At 37.4% G+C, this 19288-nt stretch overlaps 1 protein-coding gene across 3 annotated transcripts in view; it reads right to left on the reverse strand.

Annotated features, from left to right (window-relative positions):
* Positions 1-19288, reverse strand: part of LOC311291721 (zinc finger protein 521) — a 102133-nt gene that overhangs the window by 12149 nt on the left and 70696 nt on the right. For all 3 annotated transcript variants that reach the window (XM_084410920.1, XM_084410919.1, XM_084410921.1), the window contains one exon: positions 6394-6525. In XM_084410920.1, the coding sequence (XP_084267046.1) occupies positions 6394-6525 (132 nt within the window). The remainder of the gene's footprint in view (positions 1-6393; positions 6526-19288) is intronic.

Below are 19288 nucleotides of genomic sequence, written 5' to 3' on the forward strand. Positions count from 1 at the left end.
ACTTTTGCCTTCATGCCACTGCACTGGATTTTGGATTTAGACCCAAATTAGCTTCATTAGGGTCAATGAGAACCTGTGTTTTCTAATTCAACTTACTCTGGTAACAAGATCTGGACGTGCATCTGTGGGTTTAACATCCTGAACACGAACACAAATAAGTGATAATAGAGGACGATTTATAGAGAAAAAGATGGATGTGATTTGTTTTCTGCAAGGTTACTGCCAAAACAGTACAATTTCCATTACCAGTAACACTTTACAATAAGATTGTATTTGTTAAGTAAAGAATAATGGACATCCAGCCGGTTGTTATCTCAGAATAACCCCCGACAGGGTGATGAGGATCAGGTCTTGCTTCACACTGAAGGGGTTTATTCTGCGATAACAACCGGCTGAAATGTACATGATCCCGCTTATTACACGGCTACTTGCCACATAAGTATATAATTAGACAGGAAATATTGATTTGAGTTGAAATATTTTATTAGGTCTTTAAACGCAAAGCTTCCGCGGAGAGAGCAGTTTCAGCGGCGAGTTCAAACTAGACGGACATTTAAGAGACACGGTTTAGTCACACCACTATTACACAGAATTTCACTACATAAATAATTATGGAGATAAGAGATATTGATTTGAGATGAAACGGTTTTAAAATCGTACCTGTTTGTTATCCTATAATCCAACAGTGTACAAAACAACCGGTGTTTTGCAAAATGGCAGCAGCTGCGTTTGTATGAAACAAGAGAAAGTGAGTCCACGATACTGGATGGCATAATTAAATAACTGTGCACAAAATATTGATTTGACTGAGTTTTAATACTTTATTAGCTCATCAAAAGCAAAACTTCCACGAAGAAAAAAAGTTTCCTGGAAAGAGTTTAGCGCTGCAGGCGCTATTGACCAATCAGAATCAAGTAATCCACAGAGCCATGTAATAACATTAGATAATGCAATAGTTAACGTGAACTAACGGCGTAAGAATTGGTCTAATTTATGCGGAAAAACTACAATTTTCAACCCTCATTCTTACCCTCTGTCTGAAACAATCAGTTTTTAAAGGGATAGTTCGGCCAAAAATGATATTTAAGCCATGATTTACTCACCCTCAAGCCGTTCGAGATGCATATGTCACGACGCTTCCTACGCTACGTCCTACGTCATACGCCAGCAACCATCTCCGTGAACGCGCGTCGACCGCTACCGGAAGCCAGTTATTTTCTTTTATAAAGTTTTAAATATGTATATTTTTACGACAAAACCGCACGGATTACCCTCGGAAGGCCTTCGTTTATACCCATGGAGCCGGATGGATTACTTTTGTGAAGGATGCATGCACATTTTGGGACTTGAAGGAGGTGGACCCCATAGCTTCACACTATAACCACTGAAAGATCTAAGACATTTTCTAAAATAACTGAAAATGTGTTCGTCTGAAAAAAGATTGACATATGCATCTCGAACGGCTTGAGGGTGAGTAAATCATGGGTTAAATATCATTTTTGGCCGAACTATCGCTTTAAGGTTTGTCAGTAAACGGTCACTGTTATGATTGGCTAATTGAATTGCATAGGAAACAGTATCATGAGACTTTTATATGAATTGACTCAATATTAAGAAACCGATTAATTATTTGGTAAAAAGTAAGGTTAAATAATAGAATTTTACTTTTCAATTGTTTTTATTTTGTGTCATTTGTATTAAATGTGTTTTTCAGCCATATTCTTCTGGAAAAACAAATGTTTAAGACAATTAACTATAACCACAAGATATTTATTTCTTTATTTATCTATATTAATGGGCCTATATTTACGAAGCCATGCAGCATCATTGTGCACACAATTGAGTGTAAAACTGGAATGTTTTGTTGTGTAAAGTGAGACAAAAGCTCATAAGTGGCACGCAGAGTGTTTGTTCTGCGCTCAGCTTCCTCCAGGGTAAATGGAGCTACTTTCAGCTGCGGGCTGCCTGACTTCACATAGCTGTCAAATCATCCCGAGAGAGCGACACTTCTGACACGTCTCCGCTGCCTCTGGATGGCTCCTCAACTCCTCTTTTACCTCCTTCCCCCTCTCTCCTCTCTCATCCTCCCTCGCTTTGCATGATCACGCAGCGCCTGTCCTTCCCCATCCGCATTCCTTCGTTTCTGCATCCACTCTCTCCGTCTACCGTCCCGAAACAAACCTGTTCTATTAACCCTCTGGGGTCTGAGGTGTTTTTGGGGTCCTTGAGATGTTCTGACATGCCCTGACATTTGTGCTTTTTTCAGTTGCTTATAAACATATTAATGGCAAAAAAAAAATTACACACTATTTAGCACAAACAGGGCTACCATAATATGTGAGCAACAAGAATGTACATGTCTGCATTTTTGAGAGAATAATGTTTATGCGTGGTTATTGAAAAAACTAAAAACTAAAGTTTCTGAAATAAGGCCATAAAACACATACTAAATATGTGCCAATAAGACTTTTGTCTAATAGATGTCATTGCCTAGTGTTTTTTCTTCAAAATGATGTGAAAATCACCCTGCCTAATCATTCACATAACACAATACATTGATTTGAATTTTGCAAAGCACTTTCTGTTTGGAAAGGCCATATGCGGAGTGGGCGTCACAGATCATGCATATGTAGTGGTTCACACCTCAGGAGACAATGGGGACCGCATACTTAATTAGCCATTCATTCAGGTGAGTCACTGAGCCACAAGAATGCAAGAGCAACAGTTGGAAGCATCTCAATTCTTTTTTATTTTTCCACATATTGTGCTTGCAATTTGGCCTATAATATCCAAGGAAAACATGTCTAGTAATTGTGCAGTTAATTCTCATACTGTATTTTCAGTTTTGGAATATTTATCCTCTCCCCAAATTTGTCACTAATAAAACACAATAAAAATTATTTAAAGAAAAGGCTTATATTTACCTTTTAAAAGTTTGTTTACATCTACCTTGTAAATATATATTTTTATTAAAAAGGTTACAATTACAACAACAATTCAAGTGTAATCTTTCTTTGTAAAAACTAAAGTATACATTTTATCATACATATTTCAAAGTTAAAAAGGTTACAACAACAATAATTACAATTTCAACAATATTTCAAGTGTACTCTTTTTTTGTAAAAAAAAAAAGATTATAGGCCTACATTTTATCTATGTATTCATTACTTTGAATATAGCCAACATTGGAACAGCTAACATCTTAGTTGATGACTTTATTTTTGACAAAAATAGTAGGCTATTTTATATATAGAAATTGCTAAACAAAAGCTTATTTGATGTGGCAGTATATTCTACAGTAAAAACTGTACCCAAATCTAACCCATTCAGACCTTATGTTGTGATTGCTAGCCTATATTTACTTTAAATCCAGGAAATTTGTTAATGAAAAAATTATTAAAATTAAGATACAATTGATACAAAACGAAATTCGTTTTAAAGAAAGGATTTGTACTTTCTGTTTTGAGGTCTCTGTGAATGTTTGAAAGTATTTTAGTGCTTAGAGCGCTCGCGTCCATAATGGAGAACTGTCAGGTAATATTGTTTTTTTTCCTCATAAATGCGAACAGGAAAAATAAAAGACAAAAAACTTTTAAGTAAAACTTACTCCGAAATTGTGTCCTCGGCGGAATTCGCTCTTCAATATGCTGCCGTTCGTCGTCTGTTACAATCTTCCTCTGAGGAAACAACCCGGCGCTGTCCAGAATCATCTGAAGGGCGTCTTTATTACCGGAGAAGCGTGCCATACTCAAAACGCGATGAACTATCAGTAAGTCTGATAGAAACTGTGTTTTTATGGCATTGATCGGGGGGCGTATGCGATGCATACTAGATCACCTAAACTATTTACATGTGAATCGCGCCGGGGGCGGGGCGGCCGCAGCTCATTTAGAGATAATGAAGGGAGAAGGAAAAACGGTAACTCTCCTTGCTTTCAAGCGGATTACATGAGTTGAAAACATTTGTGTTTTATATAAATTACTTCATTTAAAAGAAGAGATTTCAAGCTTCATAAAGACATAACTCACATGCCTGTGTGAGAAGTATTCGCTGAGTTATGATTCATTTTCGGACGCGTTTCAGAATGGACTACACGGACAGAGAGAAGGCAGAACCTAGCTTCGTGTTTATTTTTCTTTATTTGGCAAAAAGCACCACACTTTGTTTTTATTGTGAGTATGCACAAAAATAATACACATTTAACAGAATCGATTGATGTATGAAACTCCTATGGAAAATCAAAGTCAACAGAGTATTTCTGAGTTTCTTTTACACTGATAAAAAAAAGCGAGCTGGTATCGCCGGCGATACCGCCGACCTCAGGGGGTTAAAACTAGTCATGTTGAAATAATGAAATAAAAATGTATATAATTCCAGATTTTCCACTGGTGAATTGAAATCCTATTACTTGCTATTATTATTTGTCCCTGTAGAGGCCAGACAGTACCAGTGGAATTGGAGAGCATAAATGTTTTAGCTGGAGTCTGAGGCTGTTTTCACACTAGATTTGATTGTTTCGGTTGCACCCGTAGACCATGAAGGTCTGTCTCCACATTATTTTTGACTCTGAACCACAGTACGTTGGTGTCAACAATAGCTGCGTTTCCATTACAGATGTGCACAAAACTTTTGGGATATTTTCGAAACTATTGCGGAATAACGAAATAAGAGTTTCCATTAACCGATGTTATTGCGACTAAAACATAATTTCTTTCCTCTCGCGATAATCATTCCAAAAATCATGGCAACGGACGTTGGTAGGTTTACGTATATCCCAGCAACTAGCCATTATTATTAATAGAAGGAGACGTTGGCGTGTTTTCAAGCATTAATGGCAAGGAAAGACTCTTATACTGGGAGCGGCACATATGAGGAGTTTCTGGGTGTTTCTCCCTCGTATCTGCTTCAAGCTCTTGATAAATTGTGGCATTTCTTTGTTGTTTAGAATCCAGTATTCTCGTAATACTTTTGTCTTTTAGGAGTTTAGTAATGAACTCTCGTCCTCTGTACAAACACACCGCGCCATCTTTAAAGAATGATCGACTGTTATGTACGTCATGTTACCTGTAAATGCGAAACTGTTTCCATTGCTGTTTTGCAAAATATTATTTTCAAACCGTATTTTCAATTTGCGCAATTTGAAGGGTGATGGAAAAGCGGCTACTGAGAGTGCTAGCAGCATCTGTTTACCACTGTAGATAAATAACCATGCAGAAGGAGATATTTGCACAGAACCATACTCGCATGTATCTGCTCTAAATGCCATTTCTGTGCACGTTGAGAGTAGCAAGAGATGCGAACAATATGATCCGATTGCTGAAGGCCACTTCTTTAGTGGCGAGGTGAGTGAAGAAGCTACGTCATCATTAGCAGTTCACTTCCGCAATTGAGGCTGGATTGCTTTCATACCAATTGCTAACCAAACTGAAGTCCGCATAAACTGAACCCCAGGCACCTGTTGTCAAGCTTTTGCACAAATCAAATGATTCAAACTCTGATGTCAAACATGCTCGGGTTAATGCCAAATAAAGCTCTAGTGGGAAAACGCCCCTAGATTAGCGTTTATGTTATGCATGTATGCATTTAAGGCTACATCTACATTAAAATGGATATATTTCAAACGGCGTTTTTCAAAACGCACTCCGTCCACACTAGCGTTTTCAATCATTTTCCATAAGTTTCATCCACACTGAAACGCCAAATTCACCTTATTGCGCATGCGTAAAACCTCATGAAAGCTCACGGAGATGATACAGACAGAACAGACAAAAAGTTATCACGCAATTCTTCTGACAGGATCATTTTATTTAGCTAAATATCTCAGCATTCACTGATGCGTCCAGGTCGCGCTCACTCACCATTATATGTTTGGTCTAAAACACAAATCCTCTCATGTTTTGCCGCTGGACAGCAAATGCGAGTACATTTTCTGCCATCTTTGCAAGAAGAAAAAGATGTGTTTTTAAACTAAAAAATATTAGGGTGGACAATGTGTTAATCTCATGTTTGTCATGATTTCTGCAGTGCAGATGCCAAGCTGCTTTCTTTTCTCTCTCTCTCTCTCTCTCTCTCTCTCTCTCTCTCTCTCTCTGCTGCATGATCAATATGAGTGCGGAAGGAGATCTGGGACCTGTCTGTCAGGCGCCAACTCGAAATAAAGCCAAAATGCAACAAAAAAAAGAGAAAAACCCTGTAGATCAAGTCAATAAGAATGAGAGAACCAGGGAAAGAGAGAGGAAGACAAATGAAGCATGTTACTGTGGTGGCAGAAGTGTGGTTGTATAAGATGCAGCTGAAGGTTTTAAGTTATATGCTTTATGTACCTCCCAATCAGGGTTTTGATTTTACTCTGCACTGACATATAGACACACAAATATCTAAAAAAAACTGTACCTGTGAAGCAGACAGGACACTTGAACGTGCCGCCCATCCCCTCAAAGCTGTGCTCGATGAGGTGACACTGTAGTTTTGCTGGAGAGTCGAAGGTTTGACTGCATAGTTTACATTCATGAATGAGACCTTCCTCTGGGAAAAGACAGAAAAACACAAACACAACCTGTGTCACTGGAAATGTCAGATTATATGATTTATTTTAAGCGTTCTTAAATTCTTATGTAGTGAATCATGTTATTTTTTGCACAGAAAAACAAGGTCAAGAACATGAGACACTGAAGCCATCAGATGCTCATTACTTAAATATCCATGTGCGTTATCTTTAATTTTATAAGAGTTCGTGGCACTCTGATTTCTAATTTACAAAGATTTTAAACAAAGACTTGGCTGGGCAGAGTAAGATTTGTAAAAGAAGAAACACATTTTTTTTACTACATAAATGTATGGTACATGTTATGTTCTACCAAACACTTTTTTCTCAATTGATCTCAAATAATAAATAAGACAACTGTCACTAGTGGTTACAATAATCGCATGACGCTGGAGATTCCAAGAAACAAACATTCTTTAATAATAAATCCAACAAGGAACACGTACTAGAAACTCAGGAAATACAAAACAAAACCACGTTAAACTTAGACGACACCGAGCAAAGAACTGTGAGAACTGAAGGCTTAAATACACGTGGAGTAATCAACAGAAACTGAAACAGGTGCGTAACATAATCAGTAACCAACGAAACTAACAAGGGAAACAGGCGGACGAAAAACATAACTTAGGGACCGTTTGCATGTCACCGTTTTCAACTAAAAACAGAAAACTTTTCACGTGTTTTGACCGTTCATTTACACAACAACAGTGTTTGGGGCCTGAGAACGCTAACTTTTAAAAAAGCGTTTCAAAGCGCAAGTTTTTGAAAACGACAGTTATCGTCTCCATGTAAACAACAAAAACACGAATCTGTGAAAACGGTGACATCATGCGCATGCGTATTACGTGTTCAGTCAATAGGAGCGTAGTGTTTCTTTGCACAGTGACATCGCCATCTACTGGCCTGGCAACAGAATACAGCGTTTTTAGTCATTTTTGTGGATCTGTGTGAAAGGGGATCGTTCTGACAACGTTTTCATTTGTACTTTTCAAAAACGCAAAGGGAAAACTTTTCAGTTTTTAATAGCCTACATTGTTGTCATGTAAACATACCCTAAAACACAAACACACTGAACACATACCTGACAACAACTCGAAATGGCTCAAATAAATAGAAATGTAAATTTTCTTCTTGAATTAAATTAATGTTTATTGATGAACCCCAACAAACTAAAGTAAATCATTATTATGTGTTCTATACGGTATTGCTCCTAAAACCATAACAAATGATTCTGAACAGATTAAAAATATAAAAAAAAATTCAGATATACATTTCATTTAAATTGATTTTTTTATTGTGCCAATTTAGAAACATTCCACTACTTCACTAGTTTCATCACAACCTAATAAATTAGTACAGTATAAGTATTTCAAATCAACAATAGGATATGGATCAGCTCACAACAACATGAAAACATTTTATTTTAATAAACAAAAAGCATTGTTTATGTAGTATTGTTTGTCAAGGGAACATAAGCTAAAAAGTCAGCAAAATAATTAGGAATAAAGGAATGTTTTTTACCCATGGTTTAAATTGCACATTGAATTGTGTTGTGGTTTAGGGGCCATTTACACATTATTTTCAAATAAAAATGGAAAACCGTTTTGGCCATTGATTTACATGACAACAGTGTTTTGGGGGCCTGAAAACACAAACTTTTGAAAACGGGTTTCAAAGTGCTGGTTTTTGAAAACGATACCGCTATCGTCTTACAATGTAAACAACAAAAACACGAAACGGTGAAACCGGTGACGTCATGCGCATGTGTAATACGTGTTCAGTCTATAGGCGCGTAGCGGTTCTTTACAAAGTGACATCGCCATCTACTGGCCTGGCATGAATAATACCACGTTTTTAGTAGTTGTCGTGCAAATGTACCCTTAGTGTTGAAGGAAATATATGTAAATAGAAAAGGTACTGGTAATTTTCTGACAACTTTTCTACACATTTTATCAGTGCAATTAATAAAAAAAATAGATCTACAAAGCATTTTTAAGCTGTGTTAAATGCGCCATTATGTATTGCATGTGCGTATATAGTGGAGTTGCTTTTCTGAAGGATATCAGAGGTGGCCTGAACTCGCAGGTCTGTGTGAGCAGATGTGACTCCAGGGGAACGTGCCTCATGGGAACATCTGCTGCCTGCCGAACCCCCAGAGGAGTCGTTAGCACAGGTGGCCACAGATGGCATTCAGCACAGCGTCAACTGTGACAGGATCCTCAAACACCACTACAGCAGTCCACACACAACTACCAGTTCATTTTACATCTGTGTTTGCAGCTTCACAATGCTAGGGCGTTCTGGGTGATTGTCAGGGCATTGCTAGGTGATTGTTACATTGTCTGCATGACCTTTCCAAGTCAATCGCACCCACCTCCAAGTCTTGATATTCTGGGGCCTCATTTATAACCGTTGCGTACGCACAAAACAGGCCCTGAAAGAGGCGTACGCCACTTCCTACGCAAAAGTTGTGATTTATAAAAACAAACTTGACGGGAAAATTTGCGCACCTGCACGCAAACTCTGACCCATGCGTACGAACGTTTTGGAGATGGAGCAGTTTGGCGACACCGATGGTGAGCTGGAGTTAAATGTCTTTTTGGTCACTTTTAGACAGAAAATCTAAAGAAAATTAAACATATACATAAAGACAATACAAATATAATTTCACTCACCAAGCCTGTCACGTGAAGCAAATATCCATCCCTTCTTAAATGTCCGCGCCAGCGAGCGCGTTGAGCCGTTTAGTGAAACTGACGCAAATAACAGTTTAAATAAATAAAATAATTATTTAAACTATGTTTTACTTCTGATATAAACATTTATATTAAATATGCCATTCAAATTAATGGAGTTAAACACTTAAACATGAAATCATTACTGAAGTTACAACATTTTTTTAAATTCAGTCAATAGAAATATTTGTTGTGGATGCGATGCTTCTGAACACTTTTCCTCTGGCATGCTGTTTTAATGTTTTAACCACAGAGATAATTGCTTATCATGATAATACCAGATTGTCTGAGAAAATAGTTTCGTGCAAATAATGCCCAAGGCCTATCTGTTTCCATTAAAAATATAAATCAATTAAAAATACAATTCGGCAAGTGGAAAAGATTAAGAAAAACTTTCTCTGAAATGTATTTTACACTATTTGATTTATGTATTCAAAAACAAGGCAAGGATAGGCAACTACTTGATTTTTATTAATGTAATGTGTCTTGTACCGTTAAACGTTATCACGTGGATGAATAATCATATGCAAATGATATGTAGATGAGGATCTGCATAGTAAAACTAGGCGTTGTAAGCTCCATAATATATGGTTATTTCGGGTGGAGACGCATGAACGCACAATCTTCCGCTGACTGGGATTTATAAAGTGAATTCTGCGCAGGTTCTGGCGTACGAACGGTTTTATAAGTCTGAATATTTTTTTGCGTACGCCATTTTTGGCTTTCGGGCGCACGTACACTTTTAGTAAGGTTCCTACACACAGTTTTATAAATGAGCCCCCTGGTCTCTATATCAGTGTAACTCTATTTGCTTTTATTGCCCATTATATAATCCGCCAGGCAAGTCTGATCACTTAGAAAAGTCTGAACAAGAGGAGCATCTTTACATCAGTCGTGCTTCCGATGCACTTCTGGACAGAAGAATAGGATGGTTTGAGGTACTCATGGTTGGTGGTGATAAACAGTGGATCTTACTAGCTACAACACAGATGGAAAGAAGAACACAATACACTATAGGGGCTTTCGCACCGAATAGTTTCTAGGAACTAGCCACCAGGATGGTTCCCTGAGAACTAATGGTTCCCTTAGGAACATTTTCCTGGTTACATTCGCACCACCAGTAGGAACTCTGAAGTGACGTACGCCGCGCTTGTTGTTGTGACTTTTATTTGACGGCGCTGAGAACGCCAGAGGCTGAGCACACAGTGCTCCCATTCTATGTGTTCATTAGTTTACGATCTGTCTAACAGTGCTGTCTAATACGTTATTAGATAGAACTGTTATACATAGAAAGTAGACAGTATGGTTGGCGTGTGGTTGATGTCCAGTGTTGCTAGCTGAGCAGAAGTACATAATCATGTTTGGCTTGGTTCCCTCAAAGGTGCGTTGGATTTTCTCCTCAGCGAAAGGTTAAGAGGTCCGTCTATCACTGTTTTCCATGTTCGTAGAGTTAGTTTCTGGAGTAAATATATAGGCTATAATCTGTGTTTACACTGCTTTTTATTAAATGGTGGGTGCTGGTGTTTTGTGTGCGTTCAGCCAATCAGCGAACACTAACGTCACTGGTAGTTCCTATAGTGCTGGTTTAGACCGACTCTGAAGTAGGAGCTAAATTAGTTTCTCCAAAAGGCGTTCATAGAACTAAAATCATTCCCAGTTCCTGCGGTGCGAACGCGCCAAAATCCGGGTACTTCCGCCATTAGTTCTAGGAATTATGAAAAGGTTCCTCCGGTGCGAAAGCCCCTTATGTTTGGAATGAGTAAGATTTTTTATGTTGGAAAAATAAAGATTCTTATGTTCACAAAGTCTGCTTTTTTTTTGGATCAATGACTTGATCATGAATATCGGATCATTAAAATAACTGTAAACAAGCAAGCAAACAAATAAATACAATCAATAAAATAACTGTTTTCTACAGTGGTATATTTTAATACATCTCCTGTGATGGCAAAGCTCCATTTTAAGCAGAAAAAAAGATTGCTGAGCAAATTTTGAAGGACCGCATTTATTTGAGATATAAATAAAAAGTTCTGTCACAGTGGATTGTGAGATTGCCTGATCTGCAACAGAGACGTGAAGCTGCAGCTATACGGCAGCAGATACTGACCTGAGAACAGCTCACTAGGGGGAGTCGTGCATCTATTCATACATAATGAGCCAAATTAACAGTGATTAAAGCCCTGGGAATTGAACACTGACTCCTCCTCCTGTGTGTGTGTGTGTGATTTCCCTGATGAGTTCAGCAGCTCATGTGGGACTGCCGTGTCTTTATTCATTTAACGCTGAAAATAATGTAGGAGGACGTTATAAGGGAAATGTATCAAATCAAACCTTTATGATCAATGATGGTTTTGAGCTGTAGATTCACAGATTGGCAAACACACACAGACACGTGTATATACTCGCTGTAGCGTTTCTGCATGTGACCTGCGTGCAAATCTGACATCTCGTGTCTAATGAAGACAAAGGGAGACATCTCTAGTTGCATTCATACAGAATGTTCATTTTTCCAGGAGAACATTATTCATTTATTAATGTGATTCACTGCCATATTCAAATCAGGACGGGTTTCAGAAGAAAATCAACAAGGGTGCTTCTCAAATTATTGTAGGTTATTAAAGGTTATTCTCAAATTATTATAGGAAGGGGCGATAGTAGGTTTTCAATATTAGAGGGGGCTCAGCCCTAAATGAGGGTATGATAAAAAATAAAAATAAAATTATATATATATATAGTTTGTATACATGACCAATAGAGTAGGTTCTACACTGCCTATCAAGTCAGTCCCTGGATAATGAATTAATTTCTAATCATTTTTTAATAACCAGCTAATATTAATTAGTATTCATTAAGAATACAGACAATTTTTAAAGAAAGAAAAGAAAGATTTTTTTTTTTAAACACTATTATTATTATTTTTACGCTACATTTGTGCAGTAAAATTAACTTTAAGAAGATCTACATTTCTCATTTTCATTCATGGAGATTACATGGAAAATGTGTCATGCTTTAGTGGAGGAAGCTTGTTTCCGCCATAGAATAAAAAATAAAGAAGGTAATTGCGACTTTTTATCTCACAATTCTGACTTTTTAATCAGAATTGCGTGATATAAAGTCGCAATTGTGTGTTATAGAGTAGTTAGTTGTAATATTGTTCATAAATTACATGAATAGGCTATAATGTAATAACAACAGAGGATTTTCATGCTACTAAGGAAAACTATGTGATTGTCGACTGTTGAACAAGTTGATTGTTTAGTCATTGGCTTAATTTACTTGGACATAAACAACAGTAACAATTTTGTGACAAAGAACGTCTGACTGAACGTCTGTCATTACATTACTGTCGGGTACAGACTTTTACGGAAAGATGTGTTGAATTGTGACTGGTTTACCAAATAATCCACAGTGAAGTGAACCGAACAAACAAAAATAATGCTCTACTGAGACATTCAAACACCCTCTTTCCCAACATTAGCATTTAACATTAGATTTTACAGCACAATGATCTCTTACATGTCAAAAGTTTTGTGATTGAAATTTAAAAAAAAAGTAAATCCTTCCCTCGCGGGTCAATTTGATCCCCATAGGAATTAATGTTCACGTAGAAAAACCTAAAAATGCTCAAAATTCTAACTAAAAATGCTAAAACTTTACCACAAAATGATTTTATAATGTCTACATGTGTATCTGAATGTATACTGAAGAGAAACTGACTTTAGGACCCAGAGGAACAGCTCATTTGCTCCAAATAGAGCTATAAGGACATATAGTGGAAACAGTCATGAAATATCATGTTATATATAAAGACACCCAATGTAAGATATTTTGAGCTGAATTAAAAGGGTTATGCATGAAATTGTGAGTTATTTTGAGGAATGTGCTTAAATTACTATTTATTTATTGATCAAATCTAGTAATTTAAAGGTAAACAAAAAAAATTACAAAAAAAATCTTCAAAAAAATTCCGTAAAAAAATTACAAAATATGATCAAAATGAAATAAAATAAGTATAATTTGTGGGCTTCGGGTCATTTTGACCCGCGAGGGAAAGATGCTTTACAAATGCAGTTTGTAAAATGCAGTTTGTTAAATGCAGTTCTCACTACTCTGCAGTGTGTTTGTGGCCAATGTGACGGGTTCATGAAGATTTAAACATCTTTTTGTAAGTGCTTTTGTTCCAAAATGTGAGACTTTATTTGAAAAATATTAAGCAGATATACCTGAGGTCAAGCATTAGCATAATTTCAGCGCACACACACGTTTCATTTTAATACCTCTCAGCAACAGCATTTAAGCACTTTACACGCTCTTTCTTTCCTGGTCTCGCAGCGTCTCTCCGTCAGTGTGTCGGCCGCCCCGTGAGCCGCTCACACCAGGAGAGAGGAAGTTCATTAGCTCAGCTAAATCAGAATTAGTCCCTTCATTCTGACGGGCTGAACTTCATTAGACGGCCCTTCACAATCCAGCAGGGAGACGTGATGAATCAACGCGGGACGATATCTTGCCTCGCACAGCAGATTCACACTTCCTCCACACACCGCCCTTCCTCTCTCTCTATTCTTACATTTTCATTGAGATCAAGAATAAATTGCTGAAAAAAGGAGAAGCGAGACATTTGTATAAAATTACAGAGCGAACGAGAGACAGATGCCTGCAGAATTGACATCAGCCATGGTCAATAAAAGCCACTGGGACAAAAGCATAAGCGTTTGAAGAGATCTGGCTGTTTCAGTGCCAATCTATGAAGGATTTCACCGATATCTCTTCTACATGTGAACCGTTCAGCAGATCTGCTTCGGCTCGTGCGCTCCTGTGGCCGCCCCACTGATGCCTGTTGCCATAGTTTCACAATTCAAAAGAGGCAAGAGCACCAATCAGATAAAGAACAGGACACAATTAGCAAACAAATCGGATTGTTGTGCAGCATGCCAAATGAATGAGACGGCACGGAGGAGCAGGTCCTGTGAGATTACACGCCGGATATATCAAACCGCTCGCGTCGGATCCTGTCCTGCTATAGAACAACCAGCGAGATACAGAGATCTGAAGCAGCCATGTATGACAAGCATTATATGCCATAATGTGATACATCCTGGATGACTGATTGTTTCTTGTGCATGGCTCGTTCATTTAAATGAGTAAAAACAGAAGTTCTTCTCCATTTTCTGTGCACGTTTCAACAAAACAATTACCCGAATGATGCTTTTCTTAAACAACAACAACAATTTTTTTTTTTATAAAATTAAATAATAACTGATTTGAATTACCATTTATAAATGTAATCGCCCAAAGACAGTTTCTCCCTGCTTTCTCATACTAGTTCAATTATTTATCAATTCTTAAATATGTGATGAAGTGGAATTGTAATGTAGTCAGAGATGTGGCCACAGATGAGTACCTTATTCATAGAGGCACAGATAATAAACAACATTATATGTTGTTAGACAAATTATCCAGTAAGATAAAGTGATGTTGTAATGGACATATTTAAAGGGACACTCCACCCATTTGCATTAAGCTTTGCATTGTTAGAAACCCAGTCATACTATTGAATGGTCGTGCAACACTCTCTCATTTTCTCCTGAGACGGGAGAAATCCGTTATTTACCTTTTACACTTCCTCCTACAATGACGCAAAAATCGTCATTTTGCGTCATTGTAGGAGGAAGTGTAAGAGGGGGGGATTTCTGTTGAGACTACAAGCACTAGTTCCTCATCTTTCCCAGGGGGCGGGACCCGCTCACGCTACAGACCTATTACAGATCAGTGGGTGGGACTTTACTCTCTGAAACTGAAAGCAATATCCTCCATCTTGTGTGAAGCTAAGCTAACAGGCGCTGTGGAGACAGATGTAAAGTTATGACAATAGCGGAGGAGAGAGCTCAATATGATATAGACTAGAGGAAGAGGATTTCGGAAGTCTGATGCTTGAATCAGGTGTTTGTGGCTACCTTTACAAGCCGCATTATAGCGAAGAGCAGCCGAGGCAGAAGACCTGCCTGCCGTGGACGAGGAGCCCGGACTGGCTCGGGTTAGGGCGGACTGGTGGCGCCGGTGATCTCACTATGCAACTACGAACCGCTACGAACACAGAGATAGAGTCCGTCTGCGGCAAAGAATTTTAACGATGACAATTTCTCCTGGACGAAATCTCTGAATCAGACGAGGACACGGACGTTTGTGTTGTGAACTATCCTAGATTCGCACCGCATATGTTCTGACTGAACATCCAGGCACCATGCAATAATTCACCTTTTCGAAAGAAATACAAACGAGGAGTAATGAGTTCGCCAACTATAACTAGACATTTTGTGTGAATGTGAAATGAATTTCAAGCTCTGGTGGTAGCTAGCCTTGTAGACGGAAGAGTGATTTCTCTTATAGGCAGATATGCGCTTTCTGGATTAGTGGGAGTGGCTTGCGGAGCTGTGCAATGTGGTGCATTGTGGGAGTTGTTGTCTTTCATACAAATGCGTCCTGAAGTTGTTTTTTGTCTTTTCTCGATCACGAAGGCACCAAATTCAAAATTTATTTTACATTTCGACTACATATATGACCCACTTTAAATAAAAAACAATGTTCAAATGGGTGGAATGCCCCTTTAATATTACAGTACAGTGTTCTGTTTGGAATTCCAAATCTGACAAAATAAGAAATAAATACATAAATATGTGAAGAAATGTAAAAAACAAAAATGCATAAATATATACATAAATAAATAAATATACAAAGAAGTAAAAATATGAGTATTTATACTTGTATTTCCTTATGTATTATTGTATATATATATTTTTTTATTTATTCATTTCCACATTTATTTATTTCTACATTTATTTATTTCTACATGTCTTTGTCCGTATGCTAATGAGGGGGGCGTGTTTTACCTCAGACATTGCGATCGAGCTCAGAGCGGCAGTGCTGAAGCTTTGAGGCCACAGCGACACCTTGTGGTGTGACCAAACCAAACGCAAGCCTTTGCAAGTCACAGGGAATGAATGACTTAGAGATGGGCAACATGGCCAAAATCTTATATTTAAGTCATTTAATATCACCCTGACTGTATGTATATTGGGTGATCATACACACTCTTACATTTATCCTGGACATGGCCGTAAAACATCGTCCAGTTGGGATTTCTAAAATATCCTGGCACACATGAACAGAAATCCCATCTTAAACAGATCATTTTGACACAGAAGCACAAACACGTGAAATGATCCACTATTAATCACATTGAATGTAAATGTGCTGGATTGAGCTTGTGTTTATTGTCGATGAGACTTGCTCACCATCAGAATGCGGAGAAGAAGTCTACGCAAGCATATTGATCAATGCGTTTTGAAACGTGAAGGCAAATAAAGTTTACATTCGCATTTCCTAATTTTGCATGAACAACATGTGGCATTTTAAAAGCTTGAAAATATGACGCATTTAAAAGATGCTGCTCTTATTTACTGATTGATCACACCTCTTATGCTAAATCATCGACTCGACTAAATTATTCAGGATTAAATCAAAGAAAAGGTGCTCTTGTAAACGCAGTTACACCTCACGCCGTTCACTGTAGATCCGCACACAGAAGCATCATGCCCATTCAAACAGCACCTGTTGTGGTTTTTGAGACAAGTGCATTTTCAAGCGCAATCGACAGCGAAAGAAACAAACTTTTCCATTAAGGGCTGATATTTCTCCCTTAAATTGATTTCCAGGGGTATTTTCTCTAACCTTTTTAAAAGTACGCTTCATCATGTGTCAAATTCTTACATTTAATCAATAAATTCAATTCGAATAAGGCGGCACTAACGGGCTGTTACCAGTAAAATACAATCAGTAATATCAACAAAAGCCATCTTTGCACTGCAGATGTGGGACGAACAGAAGCTGACTCTGAAGTGGCATTAGGGATATTTACACAGACTGTTTTAGATTTCATTGTAAAGTGCGCTGGTTCCTTTGGAGTCTCATCGGCAGTAAATGTAAGCTCTTACCAGCTCCATCCAGAGCATTTGCATTACATCTGATTAATAGTGAACATAGGCATAATTTATGGGTGGGACAGATGGGGCATGTCCCCAACACTTTTAAAAACATCTCATGGATGCGCCTACCTAATTCAAAGAAAACATCTCCTGTTAACTAGCAGAATTGTAAATCCTGTCATAACTTCCTCTTCCTCAAGTTGTTCCAAACCTGTATGAGTTTCTTTCCTCTGCTGAACACAAAAGAAGATATTTTAAAGAATGCTGGTAAACAAACAGTTGATGACTATTGATTTCCATGGTATAGGAAAAAAAAATACTATGGAAGTCAATGGGGTCCATCAACTGTTTGATTTCCAACATTCTTCAAAATATCTTCTTTTGAGTTCAGCAGAAGACTTTTTACATTTCTGTAATTATAAAAGACATATTTACTACACGGAAAACATAAATGGAATAGAGTTACATCTAAAACTGGGCATCTTTTGTATATAATGGCTTGCCTACATTGTCTATATCACATGTAGTTCATCGGAACATATGCAAATCGTGACACTGAACAAACATTTGAAAAAAGACAAGAAAATACATCCTTATTCTGTTTCCTTATTACAGCTCAGCTACAGTAAAACTATAATGTTGCAAATTTAAACTAATTAAATGTCTTTCAATTCAAGCAGTTGGTTATTGGATTAACTTTTTATAGTAGATGATAGAAAGTATAGATTAATGTTATAAAATAAATTAAATAACCAGTTCATTAAATTATGAAAAGTTTTCATAACATTAACATTTTACTTTTATGACTGAACTCATCGACACATTTCCATTTTTAAACACTTACAGAACTCATGAAAGAAATATTTCCACTCTTTAAAATCATTAAGAAAGTACAGAAACTCTATGAAAAAGCCATTAGCGTTGCTACACACAGCCAGGCTTAGGAGGAAAGACATTTTTATTTTATTTTAATGGACCAATATATGTATTTACTAGATGATGTCTTTAATATCTTTGGTCCATTTTCCTGGTAGAAGAAGACTGTATATTTGATATGCATACATCTTATAAAAAGTTAGTTTAGTCAACTTTTAGGAGTACATGAGCTTAAAGATGAAGATGAAGTCCCATAGCTAAAAAAAAAACAATATTTTGATATCATGGGGATTTTAACTCTTTCCCCGCCAACGTTTTTGAAAAAGTTGCCAGCCACCACCAGCACTTTTGATCATTTTCACAAACTTTTCATGGCAGAATTATCTGAACATGCCATATATCAAAAGAAAGAACAGACCCTCATGCTTTAAAAACAAATCAAACGTTTTATTCTAGCTTCATGCGTTCTTTTTTTTATCAACACTTAGCTTAAGCTAAGAAAATCTCGTTTTCAGGTTCAGAACGATGATCAAAACACAGATGGAGTAGATCGAGTCCATCAACACCTCCAAAGCTTCACAGTCCTAAAGCTCGTCCTGGGTCGACATTTCATTCAGTATAACGTTACGCAGTTTTGATTTATATGCTGTTTAATGTTGAAGATCGCGTTATTTTACATATGCATCTGATTACATATAATATAGTTTTTTTTTTTTTGCTTCTTCTTCACCTGTGTTTTGATCAAGAGATTCTGTACTCTTTTAGAAGATGTGTAACAGCGCCCCCTACCGTATAACAGTGTAAACACGGAAAGCCAGAAAATTCTGTCAATGGCTGGGAAAGATTAAAAAAAATAATAATAATAATCTAAATGCCAAAAGTATACGTCGGCTGTAAAATATATTTTTACGTTTATGAGGCGGTTCGTGTACAGTAAGCGTGATGCAAATTTCATCACCATAATAGTACATACACCGACAGATTTTTGAAACCACGCACTTTGTTTGTTTTGCACTGATCAGTTGTTCCACAAGGTGACGACACTGGCCCAGACTGTTGTTTCACAGCAGAAAATGAAACCAAAGAGATGGAACAACACCACAATACTGGAGACAGCAACAACAACAGACACCCGCATTGACAAGCGCTCG

This window comes from Rutilus rutilus, assembly GCF_951802725.1.
Source record: "Rutilus rutilus genome assembly, chromosome: 6".
NCBI classification, from domain to species: domain Eukaryota; kingdom Metazoa; phylum Chordata; class Actinopteri; order Cypriniformes; family Leuciscidae; genus Rutilus; species Rutilus rutilus.